At 36.1% G+C, this 18,418-nt stretch overlaps 1 protein-coding gene and 1 pseudogene across 2 annotated transcripts; both read right to left on the reverse strand.

The window, feature by feature from the left end:
- Positions 1-490: 490 nt before the first annotated feature.
- On the reverse strand, positions 491-1,689 carry LOC147380430 (glucan endo-1,3-beta-glucosidase 13-like). The gene has a single exon (XM_086431709.1). The coding sequence runs from the start codon at positions 1,687-1,689 to the stop codon at positions 574-576; it is 1,116 nt and encodes a 371-aa protein (XP_086287835.1). The 3' UTR covers positions 491-573.
- Positions 1,690-3,979: 2,290 nt separating this feature from the next.
- Positions 3,980-17,821, reverse strand: LOC147380431 (mitochondrial uncoupling protein 1-like; annotated as a pseudogene). The gene is made up of 10 exons (XR_015175319.1): positions 17,315-17,821; positions 15,407-15,482; positions 15,160-15,302; positions 14,561-14,639; positions 14,239-14,372; positions 14,023-14,121; positions 13,806-13,910; positions 10,181-10,256; positions 4,853-4,939; positions 3,980-4,158 (listed from the first exon to the last, which is right to left on the reverse strand). The product of XR_015175319.1 is annotated as a mitochondrial uncoupling protein 1-like (transcript).
- Positions 17,822-18,418: the final 597 nt, after the last annotated feature.

Here is an 18,418-nt window from a genome sequence, read left to right on the forward strand (position 1 = left end):
ACAACAACACATGGACAAGTCGTCATAACAGCATTCCTATAGAAAATCAGTTAATTTAAACGTAAATTTCTATTTTCATTGAACATTAAAAAAAAAAAAAAAAGTGTTTATGGTGAGCAGGCCCAATAATCCTAAGGTATTTAGCTATTCTCTTCGTTAAAGGTATAAACAAAAGAACAATTATTTGGAAATATTGAAAATTATCAAATCTAACAACTTTTTAAGTCACTATTAAATTTGATTTGAATGTTTGTTTATAGATCCACCAAAATCCCTATAGGGGGTGGATGGTAGGTAGGCCAATTGAGACAATGAAAACTCAAATTCAAGGCTCCCATAAGGTGCCGGTCTCACTGGACTTCACATCACTTACAATATGATTGTTGTGATGAATTTACACCAAACTCACACCGGTCCATATACAATTGAGGAAAAAAAGAAATGAATTAATAGAGCCAAATTGCAATATCTAATACTAAACTTTCCCATTGAAAGCGTTAAGCACATTAACATAATATTTGAATGTAACTTTTAAGAATCTAAGAAAACCTGAATTATTCTAAGAAAATCTTGTCATTGCCACTGAAAAAACAAGATGAGCACCATCAAACAAAACCACACCACCACCAGACCATCACCATCAGCTCTAGCAGATACCGAGAAATCGAGCTGGTATTTCTGAATCATATTAGGATAAAGAATCCCCCAATGGTCTTTCGAATCTGATGATCCTTCATCATCCAACAACTCAAATATATACGTCTCTGCAACTCCATCTCTTCGCAATGGTGTTCCAAGACCTGATCCCAAATGCCGAATTAATCCCTTGTAGTACATCTCTGCATACATCTTGCTCTCTCCCATTTCTTCTCCTCTATTACTTGGCCATCCTGTCTCAGTCACAATTACTGGAACATCTTCATAGCCAGCCACAGTCATCGCAGTCAATACAGCATCAACCATCACGTCAAAGAGGTTCCGATAACGTAAACCCGTTGTTCGATCGTCTTGAAAATTGAATGGTTGTTCTTGGAATAAAGCATACCCAATTGGGATCTCAAAGTTGGATCGGTACATGTTGTAGGGATAAAGATTGATGAAAAAGGGGGACTTGGTTGTTGACAGGAAATCAAGAAGCGGTTTCATCAAAGAATCAGCTACGGATTCTTGAAATTCTGCAGAAGAGGGAGGAAATGCAGTGGTGATCACACTGATGAAGGAGAAAGTGGTGGAGACCGAAATCTTGTTAATCCCGAGCTCACGAAGTGCTTTGTAGACATTTCTGATTGCGGGTAGAAGGCAATTTGAGAGTTCGGGAGAGGAATCAAGGGTGTCATTTCCCACAGAAATAGCGGAGATGCGAGTTCGTGGGTAGAAAGGAACGATGTGGTAGTTGAGCCATTGGAGAGCTTTGGATTGGTTTGATGAGATTTGAGGGATTAAGGAGTTAGGGATGGAGAGTAGGAGAGAGATGCCAGAGTAAGAGAAGGAGCGTATGAGCTGTGGGTCAGATTTTGGGAGTCTGACGTGGGAAATTTTGAGGGATTGGAGAGTGGAGATGACTCTTTGAGGATTGCGAGAATGAGTGTAAGTGACACCAATGGATGTAAGTGATGAAGATTGAGAGGTTGTGAGGAGAGAGAACGAGAGAAAGTAGAAGAGATGGAGATTGTTGAAAGAGAAAGCCATTTTTGTGTTCTTGGTGTTCTTGAGAGAGAGATGAGTAGTTTTTGGTCCGAATTCTTCAATCTTTGGTTTGCTGTGCTTTGGTTTAGTGGTTTTTGCTTTTGAATTTGTTGGTTTTAAGAGGTAAGTCGCTGCTTGATGTGCGTATGGGCGTAATTAAAGACGCATTGGAGGGAGTAACAGCTGACTTTAGAGGCAGTTTCTTTTGGCGGGAGTGACGGTTGGTGGAGTTGGGTTTGTTAGTTTTTAAGTGTCACAGAATAATCTTTTAAAGAGGCAATTTAGTTTAGTGGTAACCCAATAGGTTAAAAACAAAAACAAAAAAAAAAAAAACAACATAAGAAGTATTTTTTATTTTTATTTATTTTTTAATAAAAAATCCATTATACCTTATATCTGCAAAATTTCACATAAGAAGCATCCAAAATGTTTTTAATCTCATTATATATATATATATATATATATATATATATATATATATATATATATTTTTAATTTTTACTTTCTTTTTTTTTTATAAGTGTAATATATTAATGAAAAAAAGGAAGAACAAAGTACAAGGAGGCTGAGGAAACCTCTCAAAGAGCAACAAAATAAAGAAAGACTAAAACATCAATGATTACATAAAGAGTTCTATCTATAAAAAAGTCATCAAAAGTAATCCTTGCAAACTCTATGTTTTGTTTTGACCAAAGGTATAAAAAGCCCATGATCTCCAAGAATCCGTTGTGAGAGCTTCTCATCTTACTATTAAATACCCTGTTATTCTTCTCGTTCCTCCCTGAACCTCCAAAGTCATTTCCCTAAAAGCATTCTATTAGCTAGTCTAAAACCCCAAATCCCCAACCACCCATTCTTCTTGGGTATGCAAATAGCCTTCTATCTAATCGGGTGATATTTTCTTCTGTCATTCATGTCATTCCACAAGAAATTTCTTATAAGCCTTTTTAATCTGATTTCAACGGACTTAGTAAACGTGAGCAAGGAGAGAAAGTAAATTGGGATACTCGTCAATGTGCTTTTTATCAAGGTTACTTTCCCTCCTTTAGACAGATAATTGACCTTCCATGTGCAACCTTTTCTTCAATCTCTCAATCACTCCTTCCCAAATTTTGATACTATTATAGGGAGCTTCCAACGGTAAACCCAAATAAGACGTGGGTAAAATATTATACTCATAATCCAAGGTTGCAGCCATCAAATGAATAGCATTCACATCTGCTACCCCCAAACAGCTTACTCTTTTGCAAATTGATATGTAAATCAGAAATGGCCTCAAAACAATACAATAAAATCCGTTTTCTAGTGGATCATTGATCAATGATCAGTCTTTGGGGTTATTTTTTAAGATAAAATTTTTTCGAAATCAATCTTTGGGGTTACTTTTTAAGATAAATTTTTTTCGAAAAACAAGAACTTGATAGTTTGATTGTTTAGGGTCAGAAATTATTCTCTTGAGTTCTACTGGTTGACCACATACAGAAAGAAACCATGGAAATGGTTGTAATCATCAGAATGATTTATAGAAGATCAATTCGCATGCCCTATTCTACATTGAATAGTTTGACATTCATTAGATCAAATCCAACCCACATTTCTAATTTTGTTCTAAATTGGCATTTCTCTAAATTTAGAGAAGTTGCTGAAAAGTAAAATGGGCAAAAATGATATTTAAAAACATGTTCATGATAAGAGTCATTTTTGACATCTATGAAAAAAATAAAAAAAAATAAAAAAGGAGATAAAATAGACATTAAAATTAGGTGAAAATTGAGTTAGAGACGTGGAATGTTCTTTTATTGGGGCTTTCTCTAGATCACTGAAGATTTAGATACTGGTTGAAGTTGCTCTTGGTGGGGTTTGAATTTGTTCAAATTCTAGAAATTTGTAGACCGATTGTAGGTTACAACACGTGAGGAGAGGTGAAAGGAAATGAACTTGTTCTTACTGTAATAAGGATGTATAAAAAACCTCTCCTGATAAGAGACCAGACAATTAAATCAGCAAATCAACGAATTAATTGTGATGTTGCCCATTAATTGCCTCCCTCACCCCTTCTCTTCAATGTCAAAAATCTGTCTTCTTCAATCTTCAAATCTCAAAAACATAATTTAGGGGTTTTAATTTAAATGATTTCAATGGTTACCATGATTTCAAATAAGCCCCAAATCAATACTAGTTATAATCAACACCACCATTCCCAAAACGGGGGGAAGGGTAAATGTGGATGATGATGTGTTGGACCAAATTGTCTGAAATCTCTCCAGCTATTTCTATGACATAAGCCTATCAATGAAGAAAGTAAGAATAACAATGACAATGGGGGGAAGATTTTTATTCTCTAGTTTTTAAGTTGTGTTTTTTCGGAGCGAGTCCCCCAGCAAATGTAATGATGCATGTCTACCACCACCCCATAAAACTTTGGGCATATGTAATCTAATGTTATGCTTCCCTTGTAATGAACTTCTTAGCCTGCAATGAGATGGAGAAAAAATAGTTAATATAATTTTTTTTTTTTTAAGGAAAAGTAACAAAGAAAAAAACTGGTGAGCATTTAAGATAAGCCCCCTATGATTTCAAATTGATAACGTGCCCTTAGTCTTCTGTTATAGACTAATGAAACATGACTTAAAAGCCCTCATTTTCAACCTTTAGCCAAAAACCATTGCTTTTGCTGCCCAAATTCTGTCAACCTCAAGTTAGCTCTTCCACCTATGGTAAGTTATTTTTAAACTACTCAATCTCATCTTCAATCTATTATTGCCAACCTCGCTTTGAACTCCCCCTTGTAGACAGACCCTCAATTTTTCTTCCCAAAATTCCATCCTGTGCTTCTCTAACAATCGTACCTCTTAAAGTTGAAAATGATGGGAAAAAAATTTTTACCCAAGATGTTGAAGATGATGATGTTTTGGGAAGAAAAGTCAACAGTTTTTTGTCTACATGTTGAAGATGAGGGTATTTAGGTAATTTCTCATTAGTCTATAAGAGAAGACCAAGGTCCAGCATAGCAGTTAGCACCAATGGAACTTATCACAAATATTCACCAGACTGCCTAGATATTTCTGAGTCACCCAAAAGTAAACAGGCAGCCATAAAGGAAAATCACTAGTTAGTTCAGTCAAATTGAGGGATTTGGAATGCACAAGTAATTTTAAAATTTTACCTGCTCTAGAGTCAGAAACATGATCACATTCCATGAGCCAAGCCGACCAAAATTTGGAATGCACCCTTTATAGAAAGCAAGGGGTCCCTACAAAACAAAAAAACCAAAGTCAGTCACTGTATGACATTTATATAGATCAATTCCTTGTAGAGTTGTTCGTTTTATCAATTTTTCTTTTGTAAAGCCAATTTATTTTCCGATGAAGCCCTTGCACTATATTATTTAATAGATATGCAGATCAAAATTACAATAAGAACTTGATAGAACCAGAACCTTAGGTACGTGTAGAATTTACAACAAAAAGGTGGGCTGAAGCTCACTTTTATGTGAAACAGAACTCTGCAATGTTACCGCCTTATGATTATTTGGAGCAACAAAGTGATCCCCAAGCACCGTTTTTATCTCCTGGTCATCTTTAGTGAGATTGGTTAGTTAGGAGAGAGAAGCTTAATCAGGCCTCTTGTGTCTATTGTTGCATAAATGAAGAAAATAGAGACCATCTCGTCTGCTCATGTCACTTCACCAAACAGATTTGGATCAATGTTGTCAAAAGATCCCTTAATTCAAGAGCTCCTTCCTCGTGGGACTTCAAAATAGAGTGGATTACAAGAAATTGGAAGAGTAATGACCTAGCTATTGAGGTTCAAAGAAGCAGCTTTTGTGCCTTCATTTACCACGTATGGACAGAAAGATGCAGGAGAATCTTCCAAAATGAATACCTGCCAGCTACTCAGGTGGAAAGACCGATCACTATTTATGTTTGAATGAGATTCTCTTGCTTAAGGTTAAAGGTTGAAGACATGCCTTATTCTAGGCAATTTTTTGACTCTTGGGCAATTAATGTGGCTTTCTACCAGTGGAAAAAGCCTCTTTGGGGTTGGCACACTCTTAATACGGATGGATTTCTTAGAGGGCTCTAAGTGGGTCAGGAGGGCATTGTAAGGGATGAGCAAGGGTCTCCTCTATCAGCTCATATGCTAGCTGCATTATAGGAGACAAAGTTCTAATGCATGACCTTCGGGTTATTCAAGGACTGAAGTTGGCTAGTTCCTTACAAGTTAACAAGTTGAGTGTTGCTGTCCAATTTATCTCGGGTCAAGCAGTAATCCCTTGGTATGCAAGGAGGATGATCAACACTATCTAGGCCAAAATTGGTCAATGAGGTGGAATAAGTTAGAGATGGTTTGTGATTTAGGTCGGGGTTCTTGTTTAGGTTCAATGTCGATTAAGATTTTGTCTTAGAATGTGAAAGGTTTGGGGGATAGAATGAAAAGGGCGGCTGTGAAAGCTTTTATCAATTCTAAAAACCTATCTTAGTGACTCTTTAAGAATCAAAGCTTTTGATTTGTGAGGACAAAGTGATAAAGGACCTGTGGAAAGGGAATATTGGTTGGGTTGCTCTTCTAGCTATTGGGAGTGCAGGTGGCATTATTGCGATGTGGAATAAGGACTTGATTCAAGTGATTGACAACTTAGTGGGGGCTTTTTCCATTTCTATTCTCTACAAGAGCGTGGATGAGGATTTTCAATGGGTATTCTCAGGGGTTTATGGCCCTACAATTAGTAGGGAGAGACAACAATTTTGGGAAGAATTGGAGGATCTTGCGGGTTAACTGGGATAAGCCTTGGGTTTTAGGAGGGGACTTCAATGTCATCAGATTCACCAATGAGAAGAATGGGGGGCAGCGAATCACTAAGGGGATGAGGGATTTCAATACTTTTGTTAATAGATTTGCCTTAATGGATTTACCTTTGCTCGGTAAAAGGTTTACTTGGTCCAATAATCAAGCTGACCCTAACATGTCCAGATTAGATAGATTTTTAGTGAGTGGGGATTGGGAGGAGAAGTATCGTAATGTTGTGCACACGGCAGCTCCTAGTCTAGTTTCGGATCACAATCCTATCGTTATTGAGGCGGGGCAATCTCGAACTAGGCCAATTCATTTTCGTTTTGAGAATATGTGGCTTATTCACCCAAATTTTGCAGATCTTGTCAAGGACTGGTGGAGGGAGTGTCCTTCAGTGGGGTACCCAAGTGTTGTTTTCAAGAACAAGCTCAAATATCTGAAAGAGAAATTGAAAAGGTGGAATAAGGAAGAAGTGGAGGGTAGAATTGAGAAAGGGGGAGATTCTCAAGGAAACTGATGTCCTAGATTCCAAAAAGGAAGTGGGGGAGTTAGAGATGGATAATAGAATGAAAAGAACGGAGCTCAAGCTAGAATTCCAAAGAGTAGCGTTGATGGAAGAGATAAGTTGGCGACAAAAATCTAGGATTAAGTGGCATAATGAGGGTGATAATAACACTAAGTTTTTCCATAAGGTGGCCAATTATCATAAGAAAAATAACCAAATTGCCAATTTGACGATCAATGGGATTATGGTGGAAGGGGAAGAGAGTATTAGAGAGGGTGTAGTGGGCTACTCAACAATCTCGACTTCAACACATTAACTCATGAAGAAAGGGCGTGGTTGGAAAGGCAGATTGGGGAGGATGAAGTGAGATTAGTTGTTGCATCCATGGGTGGGAACAAAGCATCGGGGTCAGATGGTTTTAAAATAGAATTCTTCAAACATTGTTGGAAAATTGTAACAGAAGATTTCATGACGGTGGTGTGGGAGTTACAGGAAAAAGATTGCTTGGATTATGCCCTTAATAGTACTTTTGTGGCTTTGATTCCCAAAAGAGAGGGGGCGGTTGACTTGAGTGACTTCAAGCCTATTAGTTTAGTGGGATCGGTGTACAAGATAATCTCTAAGGTGCTGACAAACAGATTGAAAGAAGTTTTGAGGAAATTAATTGGCCTTGAACAAGGTGCATTTCTTAGGGGAAGACAAATTCTGGACGGTGTGTTAATAGCTAATGAATGTCTAGATTCTAGGATTAAAGATAAGCTGGGATTAATAGGAAAAATCGATATGCGAAAGGCTTATGATCATGTGAGTTGGGATTTTTTGGAGTATATGTTGGGAAGAATGGGATTTGGTGCTAAGTGGATTGGGTGGGTTATGAAGTGTGTAGCTTCGGTTTCTTTTTCTATTTTAATCAATGGTAGTCCAGCTGGGTATTTTAGGAGCTCAAGAGGATTGAGACAGGGTGACCTGTTATCCCCATTTTTATTTCTTATAGCGACAGAGGCCTTGGGTAAACTGTTCAGGAGGGGGGTTGAGATAGGGAGGCTATCCGGATTTAGAGTGAACATTGAGGGCCCATTGATTTCGCACTTGCAATTCGCAGATGACACCATAGTGTTCTTAGATCCTTCTAAAGAATAAGTGAGAACTCTTCGGATTTTATTATGCTGCTTTGAAGCAATTTCAGGTCTTCATGTCAATCTTCAAAAGAGTAAGTTGTTTGGGGTTGGCGAGGTGTCGAATCTTCCGGTCTTAGCAACTACTTTGGGGTGCAGTAGTGATACGCTCCCTTCGTCCTATTTAGAGTTACCTTTAGGGGCTCCGTATTGTAGTAAAAACATTTGGGAGGGAGTTATCGAGAAAATGGAAAAGAAATTGAGTAATTGGAAGGCAAAATATCTATCCAAAGGGGGAAAGGTTACGTTGATTAAAAGTACTTTAGCGAGTATTCCGATTTACTTCTTGTCCCTGTTTTTGTTGCCTAAATCGGTGGAAGTTAAGCTTGAAAGACTAATGAAGAATTTTCTGTGGAATGATAATAATGATGGAAGAAAGTATCACTTGGTAAATTGGAGGATGGCGTGCACGCCAAAGAAGAATGGAGGCTTGGGGATTAGAGGGCTGAGACTTACAAATAAAGCTCTCTTGGGCAAGTGGCTTTGGCGATTCGGGGAAGAAAGAGACAACTTATGGAGGAGAGTGGTTCAGGCTAAATATGGAGAGAAGAGGTTTGATTAGTACAGTAATGAGGCTAGAGGAACTTACAGGTGTAGTGTGTGGAGAAGTATTCTGAAGGGTGTTGATAAGTTTGATAGAGAGATTAGATTCAAAGTTGGGTTGGGGGACAAGGTTAGATTTTGGGAGGATTGTTGGTGCGAAACTTCATCTCTACTCAATTCCCATCCTTGTACGCTTGCTCTTTGAAAAAAAATAACTCAGTAAGGCAGTGTCTGATTCGAGACAGGAACACGAATTCTTGGGATCTGGGATTTAGGAGGAATTTCAATGATTGGGAATTGACGGAGGTTACATCTTTTCTAGATCTCCTTAATTTGATCCAATTCAGAGAGAACAAGCAGGACATAAGGGAATGGGTCAAGGCTAAGGATAAGAAGTTCTCTGTCAAGTCTTTCTATAATTATTTGCTTCCGTCGTGCGAGGTATCGTTCTCTCCATCTGTCATATGGTCAACTCTTGTTCCTTCTAAGGCGGTTTTCTTTGTATGGCTTGCTTCCTTGGGTAGAATCCTAACCTTGGATAATTTAATTTGATCGGTCGGGGGTGGATTACCCCAAATTTTTGCAATATTGCATGAGGGATGGGGAGTCCATCAACCACATTCTTATTCATTATTCTTTCTCCCGTGTTATTTGGATGTTCTTCTTATCTAGTTTCCAGGTGGATTGGGTTTTTCCTGTATCTACCTATGCACTTTTACAGGGCTGGAGTTTCAATATCTTCTCTTCTAGAAAAAAGCATCTTTGGACTATTCTTCCATTCACTATTGCTTGGGGTCTCTGGAGAGAGTGCAACAACAGGGTGTTCCATAGCAAGGAAAGCTCGTCTCACATGGTGATTTTAGAGATTTTGGGGTTTCTTTTCTTTTGGTCTAAGATGAGTAAAGATTTTGAGAAAGTGTGCTTTAAAGATTTTGTTTTTAACTGGGAAACCATTTGTGACCAGTAGCCCCAAGTTGGGCGTGTATTTCTTCCCCTTGTTTTTTCTTGTCTTGTTGATTGGGGGCTATCTCAGCCTCCTATTCTCCTTTTTCTTTCATTAATAAAATTTATATTTATCACAAAAAAAAAAAAAAAAAAACACCATCAAGGAGATCTCAAGTTCTTTTCAAGAGGTCAGATTCACGTTCATCTATAGAGAGACAAACACCGTTGCAGACTTCCTGGCGTCGTGGTTTCAATCCTTTCAAAATTCAACTTGTTTCCTTCTGAGTTCCCAACTCAGCTTCTTACCATTGTAAATGAAGGGTGTGTGCAAGTAACTCTTTACCATGTTCTTAAAACATGGACACAATCCTGAGGAGACAATTGGGCTAGTTTTCGACTTTGACGTATTCTTCAGGTATAATTAAGATTAGAGCATAATTTTCATAAAAAAATGATTAGAGCACAACTATGGAAACATGAGTATATAATTGAAAAAGGAGTGTCAATTGCGTGAAAATGAAAATGAACGCACTTCATTTTTCAAAGTCTTGATGAAACAATCAAGTGTGCTTTTGTAGACTGTCTCTCCCCATCATTCTAGACTTCACCTGCAACGAACAAAAAAGCATGTAAAAAAATTTCCAATGCTTTCTTCATCAAATAAAGAAAGTTAACTGCAACTTTTTAACCAATAGACAAGCAAATATGGAAGTAATTCACTTACTAAAGAACATCTAAATAAGGCTATGGCCTAAGAAAAATAGACTTCATCATACGTGAACTAATGACCAAAAATATAATAGGAACATTTCCTTCTACCAACATAGCTGTGAACACTGTGCTACAATTTTTTTTTACCATATATTAATAAGAGAGCTTTCATCATCATTTATTCTCCATTAAATTCTGTCCAGAGCCACATCTTCCATTATTGTCCACCAAAATCTCAATGACACGATTTCATAGTGCAGTTAGGATACTACTTAAACAAAACTGTCTAAAATATGATAAGAGAGTCTCTCTTTGACTCATCTATTAACAAAATACAACTCCCTATAAAGCAATGTAGTAAAAGCTTCGCCCAGGCGACCGCCATGACAAGTCAGAATCCCTAGCACCGAGGCTAGCCCCTAGGCAGGCTTTAATCACGAAGCAGCTACCTAGATGCATCTAAGCATTAGCATGAAACTTAGTGGTTATTATAATTTATTTTCTACACAAACATAACCTCTCAGCATGCACGTTATCTATTTAACTATTCTCTGCTTTATTCATGCTTTGGAACCCTAGCTATCAAGTCTTAAAGGTCTAGTTGCCGTACACTTTTTCTATAATCACAAGGAGTTGTGTTCAATACAAAAACAACCCTCTCGCTCCCTTCAAAACACCATTCTCTCTTTTTTCATCAGTGTTGCTCTAGAAAATATAAATCTTTTTGGCACATAATCTCTATCCAGTATAGAAACGATATATAGGTACAGTATAGAAACGATGCTCACTTTTTATTCCTCCTCTCCCTCTTCAACATTTTGCTACGTTTTCATTTGCTATACTTTATTGGTTTCTTCTCAATGTCAGAACGGGGAAAAAATTACAGTTGTTTGTAAGTGAATTTTCTTTACTTAAAGAGCATTCAACAGAATAAAAAAGAAAATTTTAATAGTAATCACTTATCAAGTTGCATAATTGATTATCCTTTTGGTTTGTATTACATGGCCTATGCTTATGTGCTTCATTACTTTTTTCCATTAAATTTTATATACTATTTCTATGAATAAATTAATGAAGAAACAAATTTGTCTAAGGCTTTGCCTAGACTTTGTTTAGATGTTGCCTTTGTGTCATCTAATGCCCTTGACTACTCTAGTATACAAATGAAACCATAAAACCACCTCTAACCCAACTAATCCTAATCCTGGTAGCAAAGACTGTATCCAATATCCATCATACCTAGGTTGACTGAAGCAATTCCCCTTGCTATAATTTGATCCATAGTGAGTTTTTATCAGAGCTGCTAACCAAATAAAGAATGATATCTTAGATGGAACTTTTGGTCCCCAAATTGCAATATCAATAAAGGATAAATGTGAAGAAAAAACAATAGATGTATATAAAGAACTTACAAAAACACTTTATCCTTTTGGTTTGTATTACATGGCCTATGCTTATGTGCTTCATTACTTTTTTTCCATTAAATTTTATATACTATTTCTATGAATAAATTAATGAAGAAACAAATTTGTCTAAGGCTTTGCCTAGACTTTGTTTAGATGTTGCCTTTGTGTCATCTAATGCCCTTGACTACTCTAGTATACAAATGAAAACATAAAACCACCTCTAACCCAACTAATCCTAATCCTGGTAGCAAAGACTGTATCCAATATCCATCATACCTAGGTTGACTGAAGCAATTCCCCTTGCTATAATTTGATCCATAGTGAGTTTTTATTAGAGCTGCTAACCAAATAAAGAATGATATCTTAAATGGAACTTTTGGTCCCCAAATTGCAATATCAATAAAGGATAAATGTGAAGAAAAAACAATAGATGTATATAAAGAACTTACAAAAACACTTTATCCTTGCAAATTTTCCAATCCCATTTGTCCTCCACCATAAGGTCAATATGGATATGAGATATATATAATCAATTAAACTAGCAATCTATTGAACCTTCCAATCATTAATTTTGATCTTGTGACTGAACCATGAAGTTGTTAATTGAACATTTTTCTTTTTGAGACATTAAAAATAAATTTGAAAAATGTGATCCAAGGGGTGAAGCTTCACACCATCAGTTTTCCAAAAATCTTTACCCTCACTTCCTTCTCCACTTTGAACATTATTATTTTTTGAATTTCAAGCAAAATCCTATAAATTCGTTTCAATAGCCACACTCATACAAGGATGTCAATGGGCCATTTTCAATACCAAATCAACCACCCTGTATATTTTGTGTTGATGACCTACCTCCACAAGTCATTTCTTTTGTCTCCCAACTTCCACAACCATTTTCCTATAAGTGTTATGTTCATTGATCTTATTTTCTAATGCCCAAACTCCCATTCTTTTAGGGGAGACAAATTTGACTACACTTCACCATGTGGAAACTGCTTTTTTCCATCCTTATCATTCCATAGAAAATCACAAAGTAACTTCCCAATTAGCATTTCTACACTCTAGGCATGATAATAAAGATAAAAAGAATATTAAGATACCCAATAGAGTGCTTTTAATATCAGTCATTTTCCCTCATTTCGAGGTACTTAAATTTCCACGACCCAATTCTCCTCTATATGCACTCAATGATTGGATCCGAAATGATCTTATTTTTTTACGCCACACCTAATGGAAGACCTAAGTAGGAAAATGGGAAAGAATCCAATTGATAACCTAGGAAAGTGGCAAGAAGTGCAATGTTTGATGATGTGCCTATGACAAATTAAACAACTTTTTCTTTAATAAGCAAGAGGGTTAGTATTTAGAAATTAGGAGGTGAAGGCAGGTTTTCAACCCATGTCATAGTGTCAACACACACAGAATTTAACCAACATAGAAAGTGCTAGCTCGCACTTTCTAAGCAACCTTTTGAAAGCCTGACAATGGCCAAGTACTTTGTTAAATGTTATAAAGTTCAAGAATGTATTGAAGTTTATCACATTCATGTACCCTTCTTGAGCCTATGAACTACTACATGCTAAATCAATAAGATATGAGAAGCAGAATCTTCAATAATTTGCATCTCACAAACAAATATGGGGAGGAAAATCCAGGTAGCACAACATTGCACGTCAATAGCATGAAGTTGCCATGCTAATAAATGACTACTTTTGCAAGTCGCAATCCGTGTTCAAATATAATCAATCAATACATCCAAACCCTATTTCTCTTGTAATTCAGTTGTAGACTCGAATTAAAAATGGAACCTCATTTCACAGATCATATGATAAATAGTTTTTTCTGGATTAACCAAGTTTAACTGCTCATGAACAACAAACAGATTTAGCTAACCCATTTTCTCACCTGATTTTACCATAATGTAGAAAGTTATGAACTACGCCATAGTAAGACGATGGCTAACCAAGTGATTATAAGGTCACCATATTACCAAAAACTATATTTACTTGATTTTGAAGAGATAAAATGAAGAAAGCTTACCACATCGACTGGCGAACCAATACAGACAGCGAAAAATCCTGCCCCCAAACCAGCTAGGAGATGTGTAAGAACATTATCTGTGAACCCTGGCATTTTCAAAATTGTCTGCAAAGGGATAAAAAGAATTTGAAATTGCAATGCAATAAGTTAAAGTGTACATGTTAGACTTTAGAGAACAAGAAGAACCCATCAATGAGACTCAAATATTACATTTTACCTGCTTCACTTGATCGTAACTAGCAAGCTCAGCTGCATTTATAATAGCATTTCGTGCTACGTTAGGTCCAAGTCCAGTCCACAGATCCCCAAATCCTTCCTAAATTTGTGATCAAATAGAATAGCCTGATCAAAACAATAAATAATCCCCGCACCCAACCCCCCACCCCCCCAACATACGCACACGCCAAATAAAAAAAACGGTTAGATATATAACCTGTTTGACAATGGTGGAATAAGCATTTAATTCCCCAGAATACTTCCTTGGCACCCCAGGTGGCAATTTGCCTTCTGCTTGAAGTCGAACTTTTACAAGATCAGTTGGGTTAGCCACAGCAGTGGCTAGAGCACCTGTTTGATGCCAAGACACAAAGTAATGATTTCTATTTTAACACTTGTTTTAAACTAAGGAAAAACAAGAAATTGACAATTTAAATTCTCTAAACGTTGAGAAAAAAAAAAGGAACATGATATATTTGAACAATATCCTATTATAAAAGCCAAACATTACTGAAATAATCACAAAAATGTAAAATGACCTGTTGTAAATGCAGCAAGTATTTTCTTCGACAAAGGAACATCTCCTACAAAATCAGGGCCAACATAGAGGCCTTTAACCTATCCAATATAGAATATACGCATATGTATCAAGTAATAATTGAGCATAGAGAAAAAATACATATATAACCCAATTACTTGAAAAAAATACAAAAAAATAAGTAAATCCATAAAAAGAAAAATTCAAACTCACGGGTTCATATAAACCAATTTGTAACCCTCCATAGATACTTTTCCAAATCTCAAGCTATACCTGTACCCATAAAATACAGCACCTATGGTTCTGACCAAACCCGTTTTCTAGACCTCAAAACCTACCTAAAATCCCTTTAAATCCAGTCCAAACTTTCCCATAACCTATGTTGCCCATGTACCCTAGGTCTAACCCTTTTAGAACGTAAAATAGAAGGCCCCGTTAAATATTGGATTGAAGCCCTAAGTGAATGGAAGTTCAATCTAGGAATGGAAGTTCACAATTTCAGAAATAAAAAGACTACTCAAGGTATACAGAATATCAGAATATTAGGAATGAATGTTGGCAAGACACAGGTACATAAAGAAAAACAGAAAGACGCATTACCTTGTTGTACAAAACAACTCCTGATGAGAGAAATATGTAGATTAGTAAGTAGAAATAAGTTAACAGAAGTGGTCTCCTAATCATTGTGCCTGTTTTTAGTTTCAAATACAATCCTTCTTCTATTTCCTAGCTTGCCCAACCATCTGAAACAAAGAGATTTCCATTTGAAACCAGAAAAATTAGAACTCCAGGCATGTTTCACCAGAAATAATGGTGCAGTTACCTAAAATCCAGAATTGGTACCTACCTCCTCAATCATCAGTACAAAGATCAATTCATTCAAATGCTATTGTTATACTCATGAAATCCACAAAGCAAAGAATCTGCAAAACACAAAACACAAAACAATGAGTAACATGTCATACATACAAGCTCAGCGTGATATAAAAATTATTGAACCATGCAACTGAAAAAAAATGCATTAAATGGTTTGGCCAGCACAAGGGGTGCTGTATTTTTAATTGAGAATTGTAACTAGAAAAACTCTTTTCTTCGGGTTTTAATGTTCGGGGCTGAAACAAATTGAAGAAATCACAGTTTCCTCAAGATAAAAACAAACTCAATCATGCAACATAGTTAAAAGAAAAAAAAAATTATTTTTAGAAGTTACCACAATTTTGGATCATCGGCTCCTACAAAACACATGGTATAGAAGTGAAACTGAACCAAAGGGAACTTGTGTCCACATAAGGAAAAGAAAGTATCTTCTTGTTAATATATATATAAACTATTCTAATATAGGGCAATTGGGTTACTTGAAGCATCACAATGTCACTACTTACCACCTCTATATAGTATTTTAATTAGTAAGATAGCCGCAATACTCTCCCAAGCAATAAAAGAGACACAATATGAGATTCCATCCTACTTTCAGAAATCAAGATATTAGCTACCATAGGGAACTTTTACAAGAGGGGGGAAAAGCACAGTATGCTTAATTAGATTCTGTTATTAACCATTAGATACAGTGGTCTCCACTATATTCCCCAACAAACAAATAAGGTGTGTAAGCAACACCCCACCCTTACTTTTGAAATAATTAACTTTGGTCTATTATTTTTTTTTTGGATTGATTTGGCTTTAGGAATCTATACGTGGCAAGCGAGGGCTATATAAATATAAACTATAGTGACTTTCATGGCCCTTGCACCCACCCTCTTGTTTCAACAACTGGGCCATAATTTGGGGAATTTTTAGATGATCTAAAAGGAATTTTGGGAATTTCAGTGAAATATACTCTGTTTCCATTGTCACAAAATAATCCTTCTCCAATCATTTAACAGACTTTATTTGATTCCAATTTTCTAGATCAATCTAAACTAAAACCCTCATCCAAAATTCTTACTTGACAAGGGTTTTATCACTCCAAACAAGAATCAAAACAAATTTAATACAACTAAATATAAAATTTCTCGAAATCAAGTTATCTACAATAACTGAGCTTAAATCGACAATCAAAATCATGAACATGAAGAAACATAAATCCAAATGCAACACTATATTTAGAAGCATCAATGAACCCTAACCAACCAAAAACACCAACAATGACAATGACGATAATCAAACGAAACTAAATTGGGGGGACCCAAAACACCATATTCTAGGTCAATCTAAACTAAAACCCCCGTCCAAAATTCTTAGTTTACAAGGGTTTCATCACTCCAAACAAGAATGAAAACAAATTTAACACAAATAAATATAAAATTCACTCAAAATTCCTTGAAATCAAGCTATCAACCAGAATTGAGCTTAAATTGACAATCAAAATCATGAACACGAAGAAACATAAATCCAAATACAATACCATATCTAGAAGCATCAACCCTAACCAACAAAAACCGAAACACCAACAACAACATTGATGATAATCAAACAAATTAACTTATGGGAGACCCAAATCAGAAGATTAATTCTAGAAACCCAAAATTAAACAAGAGAGACCCATTAAAATTCCTTAAAATCAAGTTATCTACCATAACCGAACTTAAATTGATAATCAAAATCATGAAAAGTAAGAAACATAAATCCAAATCCAACAGCCACAACACCCACACCAGAAGATTAAACTCTAAAAATTCTCAATGAAACAAAAAGAAAAAAGAAAAAAAAAAGGAGAGAAACCCATTTCGAGAAAATGTTGGGTTACTTTTTATACCTGTACGGCGGGTCGAGGGATTGTTTGGGTGATGGGTTCTCCAGGATTTGAAACATCATCTCTCTCTGCAGAAACATTTGTTGTTGGTGTTGTTGTTGATAAGGTCGCCATTAAAGAAGGGTATTTGGTACAGTTTCTGCTTCTACTTTCGAAGCTTTTGAAAAGAGAGATTTGCGTTGGTTTGAAGCTGATCATTGAGCTGTTTAGCATTCCATGAGATACATAACTAGAAGAAGTCGTAAATGTCTGCAACATCGATGACCCTAGGGTTTCTTCGTCTCCTTCGTAAGCATCTCTAGTTTTCTGAAATTTGGTTTGTTTAGTTGGGTGTAACTAGTAATAGTTGGCCTGCTAATATTATGTTTTCTTGAAAATTTTGAAAATAATGAGGAAAAATTTGAAAAGAAAAATTTGTTCTCTTCCCTTCCCCGCTCGTCTTTCCATTTTTGGGGTGAACAAAATTCTGCATTTTTTTCCTTCTTTTCCCTCCATTTTTCTTCTCTTCCCTCCTCATTTAACAATCCAAACAGAAGAAAAGAAGAGAAAACAACATATTTTCTTATCTCTTCCCTACCCTTCCCTCAATCCAAATACAGTGATAGTCTATCCCCTTCGTAAATAGGGTACAACGGGACATGATCGTTCTTAGACTTCGATTAGGGTCAAAAATAAAATTGGGACAACTTGAAATAAGTCTCTCCTATTGAGCTCAAGAGTCCTAATGTTCAAATCTATAGAATTTTAATTATTAATTAATCGATTCAATTTAATCATAAAAAACAAGGAATCAGTGATGAAATTTGATTCTTATCTTATTGAGTATCATTCCCGTAAGGTTGCCTTTTAACTAAAAAGGTGAATCGATGTGTGAAAATTGGAATAAGCAAAGGCAGTCAGAAACTCACTTGCAATAGATGTGTGGGTGTTAAAAAAAACTTACCTCTTATTCTAAACGAGGGATGATTTAGTTGAGTCAACTCGGGCCACTAACACTAGTTTCGGTGTACGAATCCGAGGGGTCGAGATAGTTACGTTCTTTATTACTCCATCTTTAGTTCTATTACAATCCACACCTTTCCAGATAATTAAAATAAATAATGAGTA

This window comes from Akebia trifoliata, unplaced genomic scaffold (genome assembly GCF_017979445.1).
Source record: "Akebia trifoliata isolate Shusen 1 unplaced genomic scaffold, ASM1797944v1 Contig01401_ERROPOS500000, whole genome shotgun sequence".
In the NCBI taxonomy this organism is placed as follows: Eukaryota; Viridiplantae; Streptophyta; class Magnoliopsida; order Ranunculales; family Lardizabalaceae; genus Akebia; species Akebia trifoliata.